General features: G+C 47.7%; 1 protein-coding gene, 2 long non-coding RNA genes and 1 pseudogene across 5 annotated transcripts; 2 read left to right on the top strand and 2 right to left on the bottom strand.

The window, feature by feature from the left end:
• Positions 1-2261: 2261 nt before the first annotated feature.
• LOC116274612 lies at positions 2262-3716 on the bottom strand. The gene is made up of 2 exons (XR_004183384.1): positions 3646-3716; positions 2262-2711 (listed from the first exon to the last, which is right to left on the bottom strand). It is a non-coding gene; the product is annotated as an uncharacterized LOC116274612 (long non-coding RNA).
• On the top strand, positions 2761-9134 carry STMN1 (stathmin 1). 2 transcript variants are annotated; one of them, XM_003891365.2, is made up of 5 exons: positions 2761-2949; positions 4986-5060; positions 5903-6075; positions 8032-8223; positions 8614-9134. In XM_003891365.2, the coding sequence occupies exons 2-5, from the start codon at positions 5048-5050 to the stop codon at positions 8683-8685; spliced, it is 450 nt and encodes a 149-aa protein (XP_003891414.1). In that variant the 5' UTR covers positions 2761-2949; positions 4986-5047; the 3' UTR covers positions 8686-9134. The 2 variants fall into 2 exon arrangements, with proteins under 2 accessions (XP_003891414.1, XP_003891411.1); XM_003891362.2 differs by lacking the exon at positions 2761-2949 and adding an exon at positions 3211-3346.
• A 3404-nt stretch (positions 9135-12538) lies between these two features.
• LOC110743162 lies at positions 12539-14980 on the top strand. Its single transcript, XR_002521769.2, has 3 exons — positions 12539-12809; positions 13828-14083; positions 14588-14980. It is a non-coding gene; the product is annotated as an uncharacterized LOC110743162 (long non-coding RNA).
• A 4085-nt stretch (positions 14981-19065) lies between these two features.
• On the bottom strand, positions 19066-19474 carry LOC108585783 (annotated as a pseudogene). The gene has a single exon (XR_001902298.3). The product of XR_001902298.3 is annotated as a 60S ribosomal protein L39 pseudogene (transcript).
• Positions 19475-20153: the final 679 nt, after the last annotated feature.

Genomic DNA, 20153 nt, shown 5'->3' with positions numbered 1-20153 from the left:
TTTTTGTATTTTTAGTAGAGACAGGGTTTCATCGTGTTAGCCAGGATGGTCTTGATCTCCTGATCTTGTGATCCGCCCGCCTCGACCTCCCAAAGTGCTGGGATTAGAGGTGTGAGCCACCATGCCTGGCTGAGAGGTTATTCTTTCCCAAAGTTCTCTGCAAACATTCAGGCGACACCATCCTGGGCCAGGCCTGAGAATGGCCACTGCACTAGGGATACCAAGAGAAAGACAGCACCCTGCCCTCTAGGACCTAATGGTCTAGTGAGGGAGACTGACATGTAAAATAGCAGACTCATAGACAGGTTTCGAATAGAGAAGGGAGTGTTAGAGCATAGTGCTTGAGGATTAGGGGACAAAGGGAACAGAGAGACTGGGGACAACAAGCAAACCTCTCTCTCCCACGACACCCTTTGGCCAAGGACAGGCCTCACAAGCAGCTGTGGAACTTGGAGGCGCCATGTGGGAGACAAACCCTGCAGCCTCAAGGCCAACAATGAACAAAGGCTGCCGGGCTGTCTGGCAGGAGAGGAGATCTGACAACGGCCTGGCCCGCCGTTCGATCAGTGTAGACATTCCTTCTGGACTTTGAAGCCTGAAGAGCTCTCCTTTAGCTGTCTACACAGATCAAATAAGCTGGATGACTGCCATATCTCCACTTCGTTGTGTGGCTCCATAGTCACAGCCAGCTCCATAACAATCCAACCAAACCATCTGAGCAGAGGCAAAAATAATTCTCATGGGTAAAGATAGACAGTTCCAAGATGTGAACATTAACTCCTTGCTGCCACTTCAGAAGAGAGTGGATCTTGAAGTTCGTTTTAGGAAGCTTTCCAGAAGGGCGATTCTGCCCCTCTCCAAAGTGAAGTGGCAAAGCTGTTGTCTCTCCTTACAGCTGAAAGCCCTTCCTATTCCAAGGCTTATATAGGATACCCACAGAAGCTGACAATGAGCTGTGATCTGGCTCTCGGAAAGGCAGCCCCACCCTAAAGGACAGGGATCAGGTCGGGTGCGGTGGCTCATGCCTGTAATCCCAGCACTTTGGGAGGCTGAGACAAGAGGATCTCTTGATCCCAGGAGTTCGAGGTCAACCTGGGCAACATAGTGAGACCCTGTCTCAATTTTTTAAAGTAAAATAATAATAATAATAAAAGGACAGGAATCATCCCACCTCAAAAGCACCTTTTTATTCACAGGCTCATTCTAGGGGAAACTTTAACCCAGCCCTCTCAGTCCTCAAGCAGCTGTGAGGAGCTCGGGACATTGTCACAGACTGGCCGAACCAGGCATCTCCCAACAAACCCAGAAGCCAAGTGGCATTGCTAAAAAAGATTAAAAATCGACATGAGTTCTAACATCTACGTTCCTTGCTATGGTTTCCATGGAAATAGACATCTGCTCTAGGGAGAAAGAAAAGGTGGGGGGAAGCAGTGTAAGTGCTTTAAAATAATCAGTGTTTTGAAAGATTTATTTCCTTTTTCTGTCACAACATTAATAGTTAGGAATGTGAGATTTTTGTGTGGCAATTTATTGTACTTAAAAAAATGCATTAAATGAGTGGGACTTTCCTCCGTGAACCTCCAGATCAAATACAAAGGCTTCAAGATAAAAAGCCTGTTCAGTGGGTAAGGACCTCTTGGGCTTGGGTTCCTTGCTCATTTGTGTTGCCTGCCTATCTGTCGCTTTCCTGAGGGGTCTCATCCCCATCCCTCTCCAACTTTTCTAATGATTTCTGAGACTCTGTTCAGAAAAATGACAGATGGAAGCACCTAGCCATTTTGAAGCCAAATTTGGTCTGAGAAGCCTTTCAATGCTCAGAATCTGAATTATTCCTGGTCCTGCTCACAGGCTAAGTGAAAACCACTTAGATTGGCTTCGGGGGGAGGCCGACCCCACACAAGGGCGATTGTTGGAAAAAGTGCCGCAACAAGCATATTTCAGGCAACAGCGCATTGCTAATTGTTTGCTTTGTGTAGTGTGCTGCTGCTTGTATGATCCAGTTTTTATTGTCTCGGGCACCTCTTAGTTGTATTTTATCTCTGGCACATGCCTAGTGGCTAACTAGGCATGAGAGTCTTTCTAAATTAGAACGGCTGTTTCAGGAAGGTTGGTCACATTTATTTCTTGATTTGGGGAGATGCAGCCCATTAATAAAATAAAGATACCTCTTCTGTTTAGTCAAGATCTCAAAGCAGGTGCCTTGGTGTATTGACCACCAATGGAGGACACAGTCTTGGTCAGAGAATGGGAGGAGGCGGGGACCATGTACATTTCATTTATTTTTTTCCCTCTTCTTGTGGAAGAAAGGGCCAGTTATTCTAAGCCTCGGTCAGACGAATTTCCTTTGTGCCTCTGCTGAGGTTCCAAGCTATCCAGGTCAGGGGGAACAGCGACCTTGTGGCTCCTTTTTTGATTTTTAAAAGGAACCCAGTGCTGCTCTGGGGAGCACGTGCTCTGAGAACAAAAGCAACACTTAACTGCAATCTGTGTAGTCTAGAACGACTATTGCTCTTCCTCCCCTATCATCCGCGGAAGGCTTGGCAGAACAGATGGAGTCTGCATTTAAGCTGAGTGGCTTTGTTAGACCAAAGGCGATCAAATTCCAGAGCCTCACGCTTTCCCGCACAGGTCCCTGGTCACCGGCTCGGGAACCTGAGGATGCTGGCAAGAACGCACACAGCGAGGGAAGGGACACGCCCGCGACCTGTGGGCTGAGTGGATTAGAAATTACGATGATGTAACAATATGGGTGACACGCCGGTCTCGGTGCAGGGGGCAGGGGGCCCCGCAAGGGCGTGGAGTGGCATTGTGTTGTCACAGGGTCTCGGGCGTCTTAGGTACCCATGTGGGTGGGGCACTAGAAGGGGCACTGCTCTGAGTGCTGCCCTTGGGGCGAGGCGGACACGTGGCTCTTACAAGGCGGGGTCCAGGCGGCCAAATTCTGGAAAGGTAGGGAAGGACCCCACCACCACGCCTGCTCCACCCTGCCCTTGTTCTCGAGAAGGGGGAGCTGGTTCGGACCTAGTCCGGGGTCCACTGCCACTACCTCTTCCACGGCGAGACCACCCCCGCAGCCCCAGGCCCACACCTGGGGATGCTCCCCATGCGTCCCGCAACCCCCCGCATTGTCCTCCTGCCCTGCCGGCCAGGACTACACTTCCCGGGGTGCTTCGGGGTCCCGGGGGGCGGGGCTCCACGCGGGTTGTTGGGGGCGGGGGCGGCACGTGCCGCCGCTCTCGGCCAATGCGGAGCCCCGCGGGGAGGTCACGTGCCGCTGTTTGGCGCTTTTGTGCGCGCCCGGGTCTGTTGGTGCTCAGAGTGTGGTCAGGCGGCTCGGACCGAGCAGGTGGGTGCGGGGCTCGGAGGAGGCGGCGGCTGGCTGCGGCCAGCAAGAGGGATCCGGCCGGCGGGAGGGGCTGGGCCGTGGCAGCGACCCCCTGCTGCAGGGCGGCGGGCGGGGCTGCGGGGCCCGGAGGGGCTGGTGGGCGGGGGTCGCTCCGCTTTGTGTGTGGCTCGGGCGGAGCCTCGCCTTTGTCCCCGCTGTCTGGGGGCGCGGCTGTTCGTGGGCAGGGGGCTGGGCGAGCACCCGGAGTCCGCTCCGGGGTGCTGTCGACGAGACAATAGGGGGCGTGGGCCCTCATTTACCTCACTCCCTCTCTTCCCTTCGGGCCCCGCCGGGGTCCCCATTGTCTGAAGGGACGGGGCGGCGCCCCCCGGGGCCAGCGGCTTTAGGGCCAAACTGCGGGCAGCCAGGGACGCGACCGTCCCCTGGCGACCGCAGCTGGTGACTGAGGGGCGGCGCTCCCGGTCCCCGCGAGGGTTCTTCTGTCTTCGCGGCCGGACGGGCGGACAGCTTGGATGGCGGCAGGCTGGGCATAGGGACGGCGGGAGGCGGTGACGAGCCCACCGCGGGGCCACCCGGGGGCCTGTTCCCAGGGCCTGCCCCACCCGGTGAACTGTGACGGGGGTGGTGGCGGCGGCCTGGAGGTGTTTTTGGCGGGGGGTGGGGGGGGGGGGGCGTCTGCGCGGGGGGAGTCAGGCAGGGGCGGAGTTACCCGGATTGGACCGTTAGCCCCGCCCACCCCTCCCCTTCCCACGCGCGCGGGCTCTGGGGTGTTGAGAGTTCGGGGAGATTCGAAAAGGCGCGGGGAGTAAGGGGGCGGGGCTAGGGGCCGGAGCGCAGGGCGTGCTCTGATTGGCCGGAGGCGACTGGTCCTCTTCTCGTCTGGACCAGGACCACGCCCATCCTGGGTCCGGTGCTGCGTCTAATTTTCTGCTTTGCCTAAATCTTGTCGCTGCCTCTGGTTTAAATTTCTAGCTTTTGGCAACCTGTCATCCTACGTTTTTGGTACTAGCTGGGGTCTACAAAAATCATAATCTTAAAAAGATCAAGAGATACAGGATATTTCATGACATAACGGCAGCAAATATTATAAGTAAAAATCTAGAGGTTCAATAACATTTTGCTTGCTGTTGGGCAAGGGAGCTTAAACCTGAGGGACAATAGGAGTTCAACATTATTGGTTACTATTAGCTTGGGCGTTTTTTTATCCACCACGTCAGACACAGACAAAGCAGGGGTGGGTATTTCATTTACACAATGAGTTGTAGGCAGTATTAAGATGGCTCCGGGGGCACTGTTGAGTTGAATCTGGAATATCTTCTTACAGTTTCGGGGAAATGTTAAAGAGTTTACGGGGGAGAAAGATCCTTCACCCTTGTGACTTCGTCTGATTTTAAAAATCCGAGTTTTATGAACGAGCAAACTCAGTTAACTTGATTTTCTGCAACCAATATCATATTCAGGTCATATTTCCCAATATGTTCATTGAGATTTTGGTAATTTTTTTCGTGGTTAATGACGTCTTTATTCTACGTAGTGATTTTTATGACGATGTATGTAGATGTGGTGTGAGATCTCTTTTGGTTGATGACATACAGAAAGGCAAAGAAAGTGATTGCATGTTTTTGAAAATCATTTTCAGGGCTTTCCTTATCCCAGTTGATTGTGCAGAATACACTGCCTGTCGCTTGTCTTCTATTCACCATGGCTTCTTCTGGTAGGTAATCTATTTGGAAAAGCTGAAATTGTGATGGGCTTATGATTTTAGATTGAGGTGGCTCAGGTCTTCACCTTTGATTTGGCACTTATGGTCATATCCAAAACCTATTTTATGAATAGGAGAATTAAAAAATGATTATCACTTGAATGTGCCAAGAGCTCATAATTGTTTATTAGACAGTTTGGCTTAGTCTGAAGCAAAATTGTGGAGTTTGCACAAGTCTTTTGTTTATGAAAGCGATTGTCAGACACTAATGTCTCAAAACAGTATTTATTAATCCAAAAATGTTGAGCTGTTTTTCTGGGAGATGGTTTTTATTTTTTATTTTTTTTGAGACAGGGTCTCACTCTTGCCCAGGCTGGAGTGCAGTGGCTTAATTATAGCTCACTGCAGCCTTGACCTCTGGAGCTCAAGTGGGCTCAAGCGATTCTCCCACCTTAGCCTCCATAGCATCTGGGACTATCGGCATGGGCTACCACACCCACCTAATTAAAAAAAATTTTTTTTTGTAGAGATGGGCTTTCCCTTTGTTGCCAAGGCTGGTCTCAAACTTCAGGGCTCAAGGGATCTTCCTATGTTGGCCTCTCAAAGTGCTGGGATTATAGGCATTAGCCATGGTACCTGGCCTTGGGAAATGGTGTTTAGATAATATCTTGCTGCAAACACATCTTCCTCTAGTGTCAGTAGGCTGATAGGAATAAAAAGGGGAAAAAACCACAACTTTCCTCATCAGCCCTAATTTAATACATTAAATTGATTTGGGTTTTAGAAAATTATAGTACTGTTTATTAGAATAGGAGAATCCTGGTTTTCTGAATTATAAATATAATCAATTCTAGATATCCAGGTGAAAGAACTGGAGAAGCGTGCCTCAGGCCAGGCTTTTGAGCTGATTCTCAGCCCTCGGTCAAAAGAATCTGTTCCAGAATTCCCCCTTTCCCCTCCAAAGAAGAAGGATCTTTCTCTGGAGGAAATTCAGAAGAAATTAGAAGCTGCAGAAGAAAGACGCAAGGTAAACGAAGCAATTCACAGAAAGCAGGATATTAATTTATGTAATGGGCAGATCAGTTTTATTTCTATTAACAAGAAGAAAACAGAATTGTAGCTACACTGATTATTACATATGCCAGTGATTGGAAGGAAATACCAGTCCTCACTTATTGAACTCCTATTATGTGCCAGCTCCTTTGTTTATATTTTTCTCCTTTAATACATGGTGTTGCCTCAAATAATGGAAATTAGAAACGGTTTCAGGAATGTTAAGTCGTTTTTCTGCAGTCATACAACTAGTAAGTGTTGGGGTCAGAATTCAAGCCCTGGTCTGTCTTAAATCGAAGCTCATGCTTCCTCTTTGAAAAGATATGTTGCCAGATGATTCTTTGGCACTTTGGTTTTGTTTTTTGAGAGCTGTACAATAAAAACATTTTAAATTGCTAGTGTGATTGTGTTGCTCAGCTGGTATCATGGTAGCTTTTCTTATCTAAGCAATTCTATTATAAAGTAACTATCACTAAAAGCTAATTTGAAGAATCAATAAATATACTAGTTGTAGAAAATTTGGAAAATACAGAAATTTATAAATGGAAATTAAAAGTATTCATTATCCCACTTCCCAGAAGCAACCAGTGTTAACATTTTGGTGTGTTTCTTTCCATTCGGTGTTACTCATTAACAACTGTACATAACTTTTCATTTAACTCCCTTTCCCAACCCTGATTGGATTGATTTTAAAGTTGGGGCAAGTAAGGCACAAAAGGTAAGGGTAATAACCTTCCCCAGACCAGCATAGTGTGATTTGTAGGACACATACACACCCGCCCAAAGAGCCACAGTGCTTACACTAAGAGTCATCTTCTATGCTTCTATGTAAGAGTGTGAGTTCATGGAGTAGGAGGAAGCAATACAACCAAAGGTTGGACAGTGGAAAGTTTTTTAGACATCAACCCTGGCCCTGTAGTCATTAGCCTGTGCTTTACATAGTAACTGGCTAAATATAGTGAAACTCCCATCATGACTAGGATTTGGCAGAAGAGAATCAATAGAACCAGTGGCAGATGCTCTGTGGTTATCCTGCAAGTCAGTGGTTCCAAACACATCTGAATGTGTTTTGAGAACAAGCTGTTCTGTTGAAGGGGTCATACCAAGGTATGGTCTGGTAATTAATGCAGTTTCCTGAGACAAAAGCTAAGAAGACTTTTCCTTGAAACAAATTTTTCTGTCTTAAATAGTAATCTGCAGGCTTAGTCTTACATTTCCTATCATTGTTTTATCCAGTTATGGTTAAAATTTTTACAATGAGCTAGTTTTCTTTGGGTAGCTTTTGAAGTTAAATAGTGAAATTCTTTACAATAAAAGTGCCACTCCCAAGTACATATTCCTTAAGTCATGCAGATACCATTAAGCAGTAAATCTTACAAGGATTTCCTTAAGGACTAATTGGGTAAGAGATTTCTGAACAGATAAGCAGTTTTCTAAAGTTAAATACAAATACTAGAAAAAATACCATTTTTACAGTATGATAGGGATAATTCAGGTCCTAACTTCGGTATTATTTAAACCGGACCTTATTTTCTGCCCCTTTTCAGTCCCCTTAGTAATTGATTTTTATTGTAATTTTAACTAATGCTGAATACATTTTATTTTTTGAGGCAGAGTCTGTCACCCAGGGTGGAGTGCAGTGGCGCGATCTCGGCTCACTGCAACCTCCACCTCCTGGGTTCAAGCAATTCTCCTGCCTTAGCCTCCCAAGTAGCTTGGATACTACAGGTGCCCGCCACCACGCCTGGCTAATTTTTGTATTTTTAGTATAGGTAGGGTTTCACCATGTTGGCCAAGCTGGTCTTGAACTCCTGACCTCAAATGATCCACCCACCTTGGCCTCCCAAAGTGCTGGGATTACAGGCGTGAGCCACCACCCCCAGCCTGAATACATTTCAAAGTGCCTAGCCTATTAAACTTTTTTTTCCAGTCGCATGAAGCTGAGGTCTTAAAGCAGCTGGCTGAGAAACGAGAGCACGAGAAAGAAGTGCTTCAGAAGGCAATAGAAGAGAACAACAACTTCAGTAAAATGGCAGAAGAGAAACTGACCCACAAAATGGAAGCTAACAAAGAGAACCGAGAGGCACAAATGGCTGCCAAACTGGAGCGTTTGCGAGAGAAGGTTGGTTTCTTACCTTGTAAAAGGGTTGAGCCTGGAGTTTCATGCACCAATTAGTTGGCTTGAACTAAGTGCTTTGATAAAAGGTATTTGGTGTCTTTTTGTCATCCATTTGGGGCTTAACATGTTAAATGAAAGGTATGTTTTAAGATGGAATATTCAGTAATTCCCAGCATAATTGCACAGTCCTTCGAAGACCAGTATGCGGCTTGTTAGGTTCTACAAGGGACCCAGGAGATTCGATGATGTCTCAGAACTCAAATTTTGTGGTTCCCACAGGCTGTAATATATGCACTGAGGTTGTGTTGGGCCTCTTTGAGGTGGGGGCTGGGGGTCGTGACTTGACAGGCTTTTTTTTTTTTTGACTGATGACACCTTACCCTTCCTTTGCAGGATAAGCACATTGAAGAAGTGCGGAAGAACAAAGAATCCAAAGACCCTGCTGACGAGACTGAAGCTGACTAATTTGCTCTGACAACTGACTTTCTCCCCATCCCCTTCCTAAATATCCAAAGACTGTACTGGCCAGTGTCATTTTATTTTTTCCCTCCTGACAAATATTTTAGAAGCTAATGTAGGACTGTATAGGTAGATTCAGACTGTAAGATGTTGTTTTAGGGGCTAAAGGGGAGAAACTAAAAGTGTTTTACTCTTTTTCTAAAGTGTTGGTCTTTCTAATGTAGCTATTTTTCTTGTTGCATCTTTTCTACTTCGGTACACTTGGTGTACTGGGTTAATGGCTAGTACTGTATTGGCTCTGTGAAAACATATTTGTGAAAAGAGTATGTAGTGGCTTCTTTTGAACTGTTAGATGCTGAATATCTGTTCACTTTTCAATCCCAATTCTGTCCCAATCTTACCAGATGCTACTGGACTTGAATGGTTAATAAAACTGCACAGTGCTGTTCGTGGCAGTGACTTCTTTCGAGTTAGGTTAATAAATCAAGCCATAGAGACCCTCCTGGTTGATACTTGTTCCAGATGGGGCCTTGGGGCTGGTAGAAATACCAAGGCACAAATGACCGCACGTTCTCTGCCCTCAGTTTCTTGCCCCAGTGTGGTTTGCATTGTCTACCTCCACAATGGCTGCTTTGTTTGGATGCCTCAGCCCAGGTCAGCTGTTACTATATTCTTTCAGATGTTTATTTGCAAACAAGCATTTTTTGTTCTGTGTCCCTTTTAAAAGGCAGATTAAAGGCACAAGCGTGTTACTAGAGAACAGTTTAGAGAGAATCTCAGGTCCTACTTGGTGGTTTGCTTGCTCTACATTACAGGTGGGGCATGTCCTCATCCTTTCCTGCCATAAAAACGACGACGCGAGAATCAGAATATTAATAAAACTTTATGTGCTGCTGTAGCAACTCCTGTGAAATGACTAAAGGGAACCTTAATTATTTCTAGAGTAGCATTTGACAGATACGTCATCTTGTATCCAGAGGCTGTAATAGTCCCCATTGTCAGTGCATTGCCTCTCAATTCAGGGAACGCCTTTGGCAGCTTTCCTGTGCTATTTGGGAAATAGCCTAATTATATATATTTTGTGGCTCTTAGACATCTGTATAAAAGCTCTTGGAAGCCAAGCACTTACAGCAAAAGATGATTGCTAATACTGCAGTGGGGTCCACGTGTTGCTAACGCATGTGCCTCTGTGGCTTGGGCTGTATCTTGAGATTGGGGTTTTACCAAACTTATTTATGAGAACAACAGCCTACCTCAACTTACCTAAGATTGTTAGGATTAAATGGGTTTGTGGCAAGAGAGCACACTTAGAACATAGGTATTTAGCATTCCATATAAATCACGATTACTGTTTTCAACCAGAGGCTAGTGAGTGATCTAAGTTTATACTCTTGAGTTGGAAATTATTATGCAGTTTTTGTATTCCTTGAATTGACTTTTAAATTTACTTAAATGATCAATCAGAGGAATTCTGAACAAAGCTTGGTTTTAAGAGTTATGCCCATGTAGGGCAAATAGGAACAAGTGCAAGTGTAGTTGAATACAACAATAGGTTCCGAGCAATATCTAAAGCAAGAGGACAGGATGAGGCTTGTGTGCAGTGGTGCAGCATAGTTCATCTTGGCTCCTGTCTCTGGGACATAGTAGGTGCCCTGGGATCTTTAAAATGCCAGTTCTGAGTAGATGGGAATACAAAGAGGGCCTGAGTGTAGAAACTTGGCATAATGATACAAGGTGTCCTACAAGTGGCAGTAAGCTTTTGTTCATCTAGGACATTTAGGGAGGGAAACTGGCCTCAGGAGAAAGCAAGGGAAAGATCAACATAGATCTGAAAGGATGCCCCATCAGTTGCCACCAATCCCACAGTGGCCCTGACTTCTATCCGAGGGTGATCCTGAGCCCCTGCCTTGTGACAGGCTTAAGTCACAGGAAACTGAAGGGGATGTATCTTACCACAGAAATAGAAGCTCTGGCTTTTCTATTTCACCTTGACCTTTGGTGAAGCACTTAGTCCTGGACCCCCATTTTCTCCTGGATAAAATGAGACAGTTGGGGGACATCAGTTAAGTAACTGTTACTCCCACATTCTTTGTATCTGGCTTGGAGTGAAGCGAAGGAGCGGTGGCACCTACGAGCTTCTGGGAAGTGTCTCTTGGCATGCTTTCCCGGGCCCAGCGTTCTCTGTGCCATCATGGGAGTCTGCGTCTGTCCCAGTGGGGCCAGCCTCTCCCGGCAGCACTTCCAATAGGTTGGCCTAATAAGGCCAGAGTGGTTTGACAAGCAGTCGAGGCTGTCACCAAGGTGCACACTCCGTTCCTTTTGTCTTGAATGGAAGATGAGGCTTGTCGCTTCCTGAGGATTTTGTACTTGAGCCTTATGATTGACTGGGCTCAGTGGAGAGAGGTTTGAAGGATGTGAAGGAGGCCCTTAAGTTAACATTTGACAAGCACCTAGATTGTGCTCCACTCTGGCCTGTGTGCTAGGGATGGAGAAAAAATGGGATGGGGCCAGCACATCATGTGTCCATGTGAGGGGAAGGAGAGCTGTAGAACGCTTACTTACCTGAGGGTGAGGCTCTCGACCACATACTTGTACTCACCAGGGTGCTCTAGTGCTTTGGTAAAAGGAGTGATCACAGAGGGCTTTGTGGTCTGGGAAGCTTTGAGAGGAGAAAGCACTTGAGCTTGTCCTTTGGGAAGTCAGATGAACCTTCCAAGCCAAACCCCAATAAAGCCCTTAATTGTTAAACACCTAGTAAGCCTGTGATTACAGCATGCACAGAGAACCTGCCATAGTTAATGGCCTGTAGTAGGCCCTCCAGGCAGGCCCCCTCCCCATTTCTTTATTCTAAGCAGTGGAGGCTCTTTGAAGGCTTTTGAACATGGGGACTGCAGTGGTTAGTAACAAAGCCATTTTAAGGAAGAGAAAGTGGAGGCAGGGTGAGTTGACTGGAGAATGGCTGCCATACAGGCTACAGTGGTCATCGTGGCTGTTGGGGCAGCACAGGGATGAGGTGGGAGGGCCTGCTGGGCTCTGAAGCAATCCATGTGACTGACTGCACTGAAGAACTGGGACATGTGCTCTAAACTTGGGAAGCTGGAAGAGAAACAAACCACTCCACTTGGGAAAATGGCAGTGCCACTATTTACTGAGCACTTGACATCCAGGCATTGTGTTCATTGTCTCCACCATACAGAGAAGTGAACAGGCAATGTAACGTACCCAAGGTCCTAAGCCAATAGGAGCAGCTTACCCAGGCAGTCCTGCTCTAGGCCCTGCACAGGGAGGGGGGCTGCTCTGACAGCTCAGCGTCCCCTCATCGCCTGGAACAATTCCCCTCTGCCTCAGACCTGTTCACAAGATTCAGTGAGCAAATGAAAGTCCTATATTCAGCTGGTCCCACCTCCTTAAAAAGGCAGGGCCTCTTGTTATCCTTGCATGCCTTGGAGTGAGGTCTCATCCCCCGCCCCCAGCACTTTTATAAAGGTGCTCCTGTCTACTCTGTATCACTCTCCCAGTGGAGAATTCTGATTTTCAGCGATGTTTTAGCTCTCCCAGTAAAACTGGGCACCCAGATGAGTTTGGCTACCTTACTGTGAATTCGTTTGTTTGAATCACTGTTAAATGTGGTTCATTTAGGAATACAGAAGATGAAGACCAAGTTTCTTTTTTTTCTTTTTTTCCCTGAGACAGAATCTTGCTCTGTTGCCCAGGCTGGAGTGCAGTGGCACGATCTTGGCTCACTGCAACCTGCCTCCTCCCAGGCAATTCTCCTGCCTCAGCCTCCCAAGTAGCTGGGATTACAGGCATGCACCACCATGCCGGGCTAATTTTTGTATTCTTAGTAGAGACCATGTTGGCCAGGCTGGTCTTGCACTCTTGACCTGGTCATCTGCCTGCCTCGGCCTCCCAAAGTGCTGAGATTATAGGCGTGAGCCACAGCACCCAGCAAGGCCAAGTTTCTTATAGAAAAGCTTCCCCCTTTGGGTGAAAGTTGGACTAGATGCCCTAGAAGTTCCCTTCCAAATCCAAGACTGTGATTCTCTACAGGGTTGGATTGCAGACCACCTGAGATCAGAGACCATGTCATAAACACAGAGCCGAACTCCAAGTCCCCAGACACATTGTTGGTGAGTCAAGTCTCTTGATACTTGCCTCTTCCCTTTTTGCCCAGGTGAAAGAAAGGTCCAAAATGTCCCTGTGGCTGCGGCCTCTGCCAGCAGAAGCTGGTATTCTGTACTTAAGGGCATAGGAAAGGGATTCTGACTTGTTTCTTACATGCACTTAGATTTTTAAAACTTAGTTGTAGGGTTTGATGAGCTCCAAAATGCAGCAGCTTCGTGGAGGGGCTCTGGTTCATAGCTGGAAAGGCCTGGCCTTCTTTCATCATGGCCAAGAGCAGAGCAGTACCTTCCCAGTCCTTGGACACCAAATCCTACTGAGACAAGTAGGCTGCTGAAATTGGATCCACAGGAAGAAGAAACAGACAGGAAATGAGCCAGCTGCCTCATTGCAGCCATCTCAGCAGAAGAGGACTGAGCCTCTGCTGGGCCTGGAGCTTCCAACCCCTGTGGCTTCCTGCTCCCCTCACTGGCAAAAAGCCCCAGTATTCACTGGAAGGGGAGGTCCCCATGCTAAGCCTAGGCTCCCCTCTTCCCTGCTCTCACAGCTCTCTACTTAATAGCAGCAACTAATAATTATTTGCATTGTCTCAGTGAATCCCCAGAACAACCTTAGGAGGTTATCATGGCCATTCCACAGGCAAGAAGTAAGGCAACTGGACCTAGATTAGAGGATTTGCCTAAATTCACAACTAGCAAGCAGTGGACTCGGGATTCAAACCCAGACTATTAACCCCCATGCTGTACGGCAGCTCCTCATGTATCACAAGTGTTACTCATTAATTCAAGTGTCTCCCCAGCTAGAACATAGGGTCCCTGAGAGCAGGGGGTTCTGCCTGTCACATTCACCACTGGATCTCCTGGCTCGTGGTGGGAGGTTAATGTGCTGGATTAAATAATGATGAGTGGGTGGGTGACTCCCACAGTCTACTTTGGGGCACTGGCTTTGTCCTCATCTTTTGCGGACCCCATGTGGAGTCAACCCTGTTTTCTAGAAGCAAATGATGGATCTTCACCTTCTTTGCAGATGGCTCTGAGGTGCACAATCCTTAATGGAATCCTCCTGGATCCGAACACACAAACTGGTGGCCTGCAGCCAATGTTGAACCATAGGCATGTTGCATTCAGCGCATGCTGTGTTTTAAATTGAATTAGCTGACAATTCCATGTGAAAATCTGATTTCAAGCTTATCTTGAAAAAAGCCGACAGATCTGGCAACCCTGGGCTCGCAGTCCCTCCCAGCTGCCGTCAGCGGACTCTGGGCACTTGCTGCCCCCTCGAGGTAGGACTTGTGTTCTGCAGCTCTCCATCCCACTTGGGCCCACCCATTTCTGTCTTTTGCTGGATGGGCCCTGTGCCTGCTGGAGGCCCAGGGTTTGTAGTCCCTGACACAGAACAGCAACTCCATCACTCCAAGTCAGCCAAACTTTTTTTTAGATCAAAAGTCCAATCAGTACAAAAGGATGTATAATAGCCTGTAATCCCAGCACTTTGGGAGGCCAAGGCGGGCGGATCATGAGGTCAGGAGATCGAGACCATCCTGGCTAACATGGTGAAACTTCGTCTCTACTAAGAATACAAAAACAAAATTAGCCGGGCGTGGGGCGGGCGCCTGTAGTCCCAGCTACTCGGGAGGCTGAGGCAGGAGAATGGTGTGACCCCGGGAGGCGGAGATTTCAGTGAGCATAGATCACGCCACCGCACTCCAGCCTGGGCAACAGAGCGATACTGCATCTCAAAAAAAAAAAAAAGATGTATAATAAAAGTGAATCTCCCTCCTTCCCAGGTCACCTAGCTGTCTCCTGTGTCAGAGATGTGCTGCACCTCTAAGCCCAGTCACCAAACACTTGGTGGCACCTCTATGGGCCAGACACCAGCTGGGTATTGGGATCCCATGGTACTTTTTCAAAATATGAGACTCAGGACCCTCATCAGACCTTTGGAGGCAGAATTTCTAAAATTGGAGCCAGCCTGTGGCTGGGTGTGTTGGCTCACACCTGTAATCCCAGCACTTTGGGAGGCCAAGGTGGGAGGATCACTTGAGCCCAGGAGTTGGAGACCAGCCTTATTAGGAGACATAGCAAGACTATCTCTAAATAATTTAAAAGTAAATAAAAAAATAAAATTGGAGCCCCAGTGTCTAGAATTTTTTTTCAAACAGGGTCTCTGTCACCCAGGCCGCAGTGCAGTGGTGCAAACTCAGCTCACTGCAGCCTCAGCCTCCTTGGCTCAAGCAATCCTCCAACCTGTTTCCAGAGTAGCTTGGACTATAGGTGTGTGCCACCATGGCTGGCTAATATTTGTAATTTTTGTAGAGATGAGATTTCACCATGTTGCCCAGGCTGGTCTCCAACTCCTGAGCTCAAGCAATCCACCAGCGTCAACCTTCCAGACTGCTGGGATTACAGGCATGAGCCACCGTGTCTGGCCTAGATTTTTTTTTTTTTTTTTTTTTTTTTTAAGCCAGCAACGTTTCTGTTGCTCACCTAGGCAGAGACCTCTCTACTCAGGATGCAACATCTAAACACCATTGCCATCTCTCCAGTACCAGACAGCCTGGTGGAGATGAGCCTGCAGCTGCTCTCGTCACAGCCCCTGCTCATAGTGTGCAGACCGTACCCTGCACAGGGGATCCCGCTGAGGAGATGTGGGGCCTGAAATCCAGTCATACACCACAACCAAGGCACATATTACATTCCCTCATCTTCCCAGGAGCAGGCACCACTTCCTAATTTACCATGTCACCTAATCAATACAAATACAGGGAGACCTGTGCTCTGCTGTGGGACACAGATAGGGGCTCCTCAGGATGTAGGCCCAGGGTGACTTCCTGTAGGAGATAATGCTTGGGCCAAGTTTGACTTAGGGAGTAGAAGCAAAGAAGGCGCCTCTCTATTTACCTCCCAAACCCAAGCTACCCCACCCCACGCCCTACCCCGTGACTCCCTGTGGTTATCAAGGGCACCACCATTCTCCTGGCCACTGACAGGGACACTTTAATAATAGTACACATTGGCCAGGCACGGTGGCTCACACCTGTCATCCCAGCACTTTGGGAGGCCGAGGTGAGGTGGGTGGATCACCTGAGGTCAGGAGTTTGAGACCAGCCTGGCCAACATGGTGAAACCCCATCTCTACTAAAAATACAAAATTAGCCAGGTATGCTGGTGCATGCCTGTAATCCCAGCTACTTGGGAGGCTGAGGCAGGAGAATTGCTTGAATCCGGGAGGCGGAGGTTGCAGTGAGCCAAGTTCACACCATTGCCCTCCAGCCTGGGCAACAAGAACGAGACTGTCTCAAAAAAAATAAATAAAAACCAGTGCACATCAAGAAGTCCCTAGGGGACAGCTGGGGCATAAGGAGGTGTCAGCCATACATCAGACCAGTGTACCTGCCCTGGGCTGCTTGGGGTTGACCAGCTTGGTGTCCAGAAATGCCTGCTGGAGGGAGTCACAGTGCAGGAACCTTGTGCTCTTGGAAGATCTCCTGAGAGGCCCTGCAAAGCCAGAGTCCCTCTTAGCAAGTCGGATCCGAGCTATCAAAGTGTGGCTCGGGGATTGCTGCCAGCACACAAATTTTTACTGGTCTGCAGCGAGATAAGTACAGAAATTGAAAGTAAGCATTTAGAAACTTTTATGACAATTTTACAAGGTCTTGTCGAATACTATTAAAATGAAGCTGAGGCTAGAATTTCACCTTTTTCATTTTTTTCTATTTAAACAAATTATTGTAGTAAAATATAGATAACATAAATGTACCATTTTAGCCATTTTTGAGCATACAATTTAGAAGTGCTTTCACAATATTGTGTAACTACTAGTATTACACAGTATATATTTTTAAAATTTTACAAAAAGCATAAGTTAGCAGCAGATTAAACTTTTTTTCTTAAATTCAGCTTGAGAAGCTCTGGTCTAAATGGTAACCCATGGGGAAGCCTTGACGGTTTAGAGGCTCCTAATTGAATCCATTGCTTGGCTTTTTTCCCCAAATCACGGAGTGGAGTTAGGTCCCAGAGAATGGCGTGGGCTGAGGCCCAGGCTCCCTCCCGGGCTAGAAAACTGGGCAGACGGGCATCACCCGTGAAGGGAGGCCAGCCAGGCACTGCACAGCCTGGGGCAGTGCTGTCCTGTGTGCCTGGGCCAGGAAGCCTGGGTGAGAGACCCGGGGGCGTTTGGTTTAGAGGCCCAGCAGGCCTTCCTTCTAACTCAGTGTAGGGAGGCGATTGTTTAGAATCACAAAAATCTCAGCTTTAGCTGGGAGAACCCTCAGCGGCTCAGCTGTGGTGGCATCTACCCTCCTTGTTTAAAGAAGGAATCTGAGGTAAGAGAGAAAGGACTGGTTTGAGGTTGCAACCAGTTAGTGATGTAGTGATGGTCTCAAATACAGGCCTTTTAGTTTCTAGGCAGAAGCAGGGCAGAGATTTTTTTTTTTTTTTTTTTAAAGACAGAGTCTCTCTCTGTCTCCCAGGCTGGAATGCAGTGGCGCAAACCCGGCTCACTGCAGCCTCTGCCTCCTGGGGTTTAAGCTATTCTCCTGCCTCAGCCTCCTGAGTAGCTGGGATTGCAGGCGCCCCACCACCATGCCCAGCTAATTTGTGGGCCCCGCCCTGAATGAATCCTTAAAACAATCTTGGGAAGTAAATACTATTCTTTTTTATTCCATTTTATAGATGAAGAAACTGAGGTTCAGAGAGGGTTAGGTCACTTATCCACTGCTAATCAGAGGCAGAGCCAGCAGGCTGCTTGCTCTCTCAATGCCATTTTCCAGATGGCGCGGTCCCATTCTGGCCTGAATTCAGGGGGCTCAATATGGCAGTGCCTGTGCTCACCTCTTTCCAGTTTTTTCCAAATGGTCTGTGACTCGGCCCCGGATATGCTCACCTAGCAGGATCTCCTAGGCTGCCGGGTCTGTCCCGCAGACCCTGGCTGACTGACGATGAAATGAGTAGTCAGACACGTATGCAGTGTAACCGCAGCTGGATGACTGCCTGGCTCTAGTGGCCAGAGAGCAGCCCCCAGAAGCTGGAGCTGCTTGCTTTTACTCCATGCAGGCACAATGCCGAAAACCTGGAGCCCACACAACCTGTAGGTAATTAACATTTATTCTTCCGCTTTAGGGGGACTTCATGTGCAGATAATCAAAGGTCAGTTTCTGGTCAACATAAGTAAACAAGCCTGTTTAAGATAAATTCCCCCACACTCCCTTGTACCTACTCCTTGCCCTCTGCCTCAGAGTTATAGAACAGCTGCCTTCAGCTGTTCTCTCCTGGAGCTTTGCAGAGCCCTCTGATCTTTCAGAGGTCCTGCTTCTTTTCCCTATAGTTTCTCCCACCACTCTGACTGGTCTCCTACACTGAGCAATCAGGGAAGAGGGTTGGGATGTTGGTTCCAGTTTCTGACATACCTCATGTGTTGCATTCCCTACCCCAAGCTCCTTCCTCTCCCTTCTCTTTAGACCTCCAAGAGCTAGAAGTTTCCCTAAGAGACCACCCAAAACAAACCTCTCCATCCATGTATTCATTGAATACATCCTGGGGGAGGAGACAGACTATAAAAGAGATTCGGATGAGTGCTGTCAGGATGAAAAGGGTAATATAACAGACAATGACCGTGGGCAGGGGCAGTGTGTTCCTGGCAAAGGGAACTGCTAGTGCCAAGGCCTGAGGGCAGGAACTAGCAGGTATAAGGAAAGCGCCTAAGTGAGGCCCTCTTGGCTGGATGAGGTGGGCAAGGGGGACCCCATGCAAGGAGGTGCTCAGGGTCCAGCTGTGTAGCCTGGGGCCAGGGTGAGGGTTTGGTTATAGTCTGCATGATGCAAAGCTTCAAAGGGCTTTAAGGTGGGAGTGATGTGATCAGATTACTTGTGTAACGAATTCTTCAGCCACCAGGAGGAGAATGGATGGTAAGGAGAGCCGGAGTGCACAAGGGAGAGAGATGAGAGTGGCTTGGACAGTGAGGTGGAGGGTCATGGTCAGATTCAGGATCCAGATCATGGTGAAGCTAACAGGAACTGTTGGACTGGATGTGGGCATGGAGTGAGGGCTGACTCTTGGACTTTTCACTTGGGGAGTTGAGTGAAGGGAGGTGCTATCTACTCAAACGAAGAAGCCTGGAGAAGGAGTAGGTGTGGGAGGATGGGTAGAGGGGAACAATGGTTTCATTTGGCCATGATGGCAGACCTTGCTGGCTGCTCTCCCAGGACTGAGTCTCTCCTCCCTTATAACAGAAACCTAAAAGTGTTTTATTTTGTTGCTGTTGTTGTTTTTGAAATGAAAGGTCTCACATATTTATTACTGAACCCAGCCAACCAACGCATTCATAACAGATTCAGAAAGGAAAAATATATTCCCAGTAAAACATGTCTAATTCTCCAGATAATGGTGACGTTTTCAGCTTGATACGGTAATGTGATTGTGACCTTCAGACAGCATAAATGTGTGTGCCATCTCACGTGCAATTCCTTATAGACTCAGCTTGGTTCTTCTCCGATGTCTCCTTTTGGAGTTGTACCTGATTTTATTGCCAGTTTTCATCCTAATCCACTGGGGAATGGAACGATTTTGCTTTTGTTTCTTGGCCAGGAATCGCTTAATCCTGAAAGTCTTGTGAGAAGACATGGCAAGAAGCAGAGGCAAGCACACACCATGATGGCAGAGAAAGGAAGAGAGGGGCCATTGTTATTGTTGTTAAGTACTCACCTGTCTGGCTCCTTCTTGTACCTTCTGCCCTTTTCCCATCCTCCTTTTTCTGAAACAGAGATGTAATACCTAGAAGTACAGCAGCCATCTTGTGATCATCAGGGTAAAAGTCACATAATGGCTGGGACAGGGAGATGGATAGATCCTGGGTCCTTAATAATATCATTGAGCTGACATACCAGTCTAGGCAAGTTGGTCGTTTTACTTGTTTAAGCCACTGTTTTTGAGCCACCACCTCAGGCCCTTTGTGGCTTTTCATTGCTTGCTGCTGAATGAAGTCATAGCTGATGGAGTCATGTTGAGTTCAAGATTTTTGAAGGAGGGACGTGGGTCTAGGGAAGGAGAAGGAAGTTACCCCTACACACTGAGCTAGCCAACCCAGAGTTCAGTCATTTATTCATTCAAGAAATATTTATTGAGGATCTACTATGCACCAGGAACTATCCCAGGTGCTGAGAATTTAGCAGCAAATAAAGCAAAGATCCCCGCCCTTGAGGAGTTTGCATTCTGCTGTAATCAAGAAGCCAGCCTGACTTCTGGGCAATTGCATTTCATTTAATCCCAAGGGTGGTGGGGTTTCAGGTATGAACAGGTGATGGTGGTCAGGCATGGCATGTCTATTCCCACAGCCCTCCTCACCCACTTGTGATG

Source organism: Papio anubis, chromosome 1 (genome assembly GCF_008728515.1).
Source record: "Papio anubis isolate 15944 chromosome 1, Panubis1.0, whole genome shotgun sequence".
Classification (NCBI taxonomy): Eukaryota; Metazoa; Chordata; class Mammalia; order Primates; family Cercopithecidae; genus Papio; species Papio anubis.
This window is presented reverse-complemented; position numbering and strand designations above follow the sequence as displayed.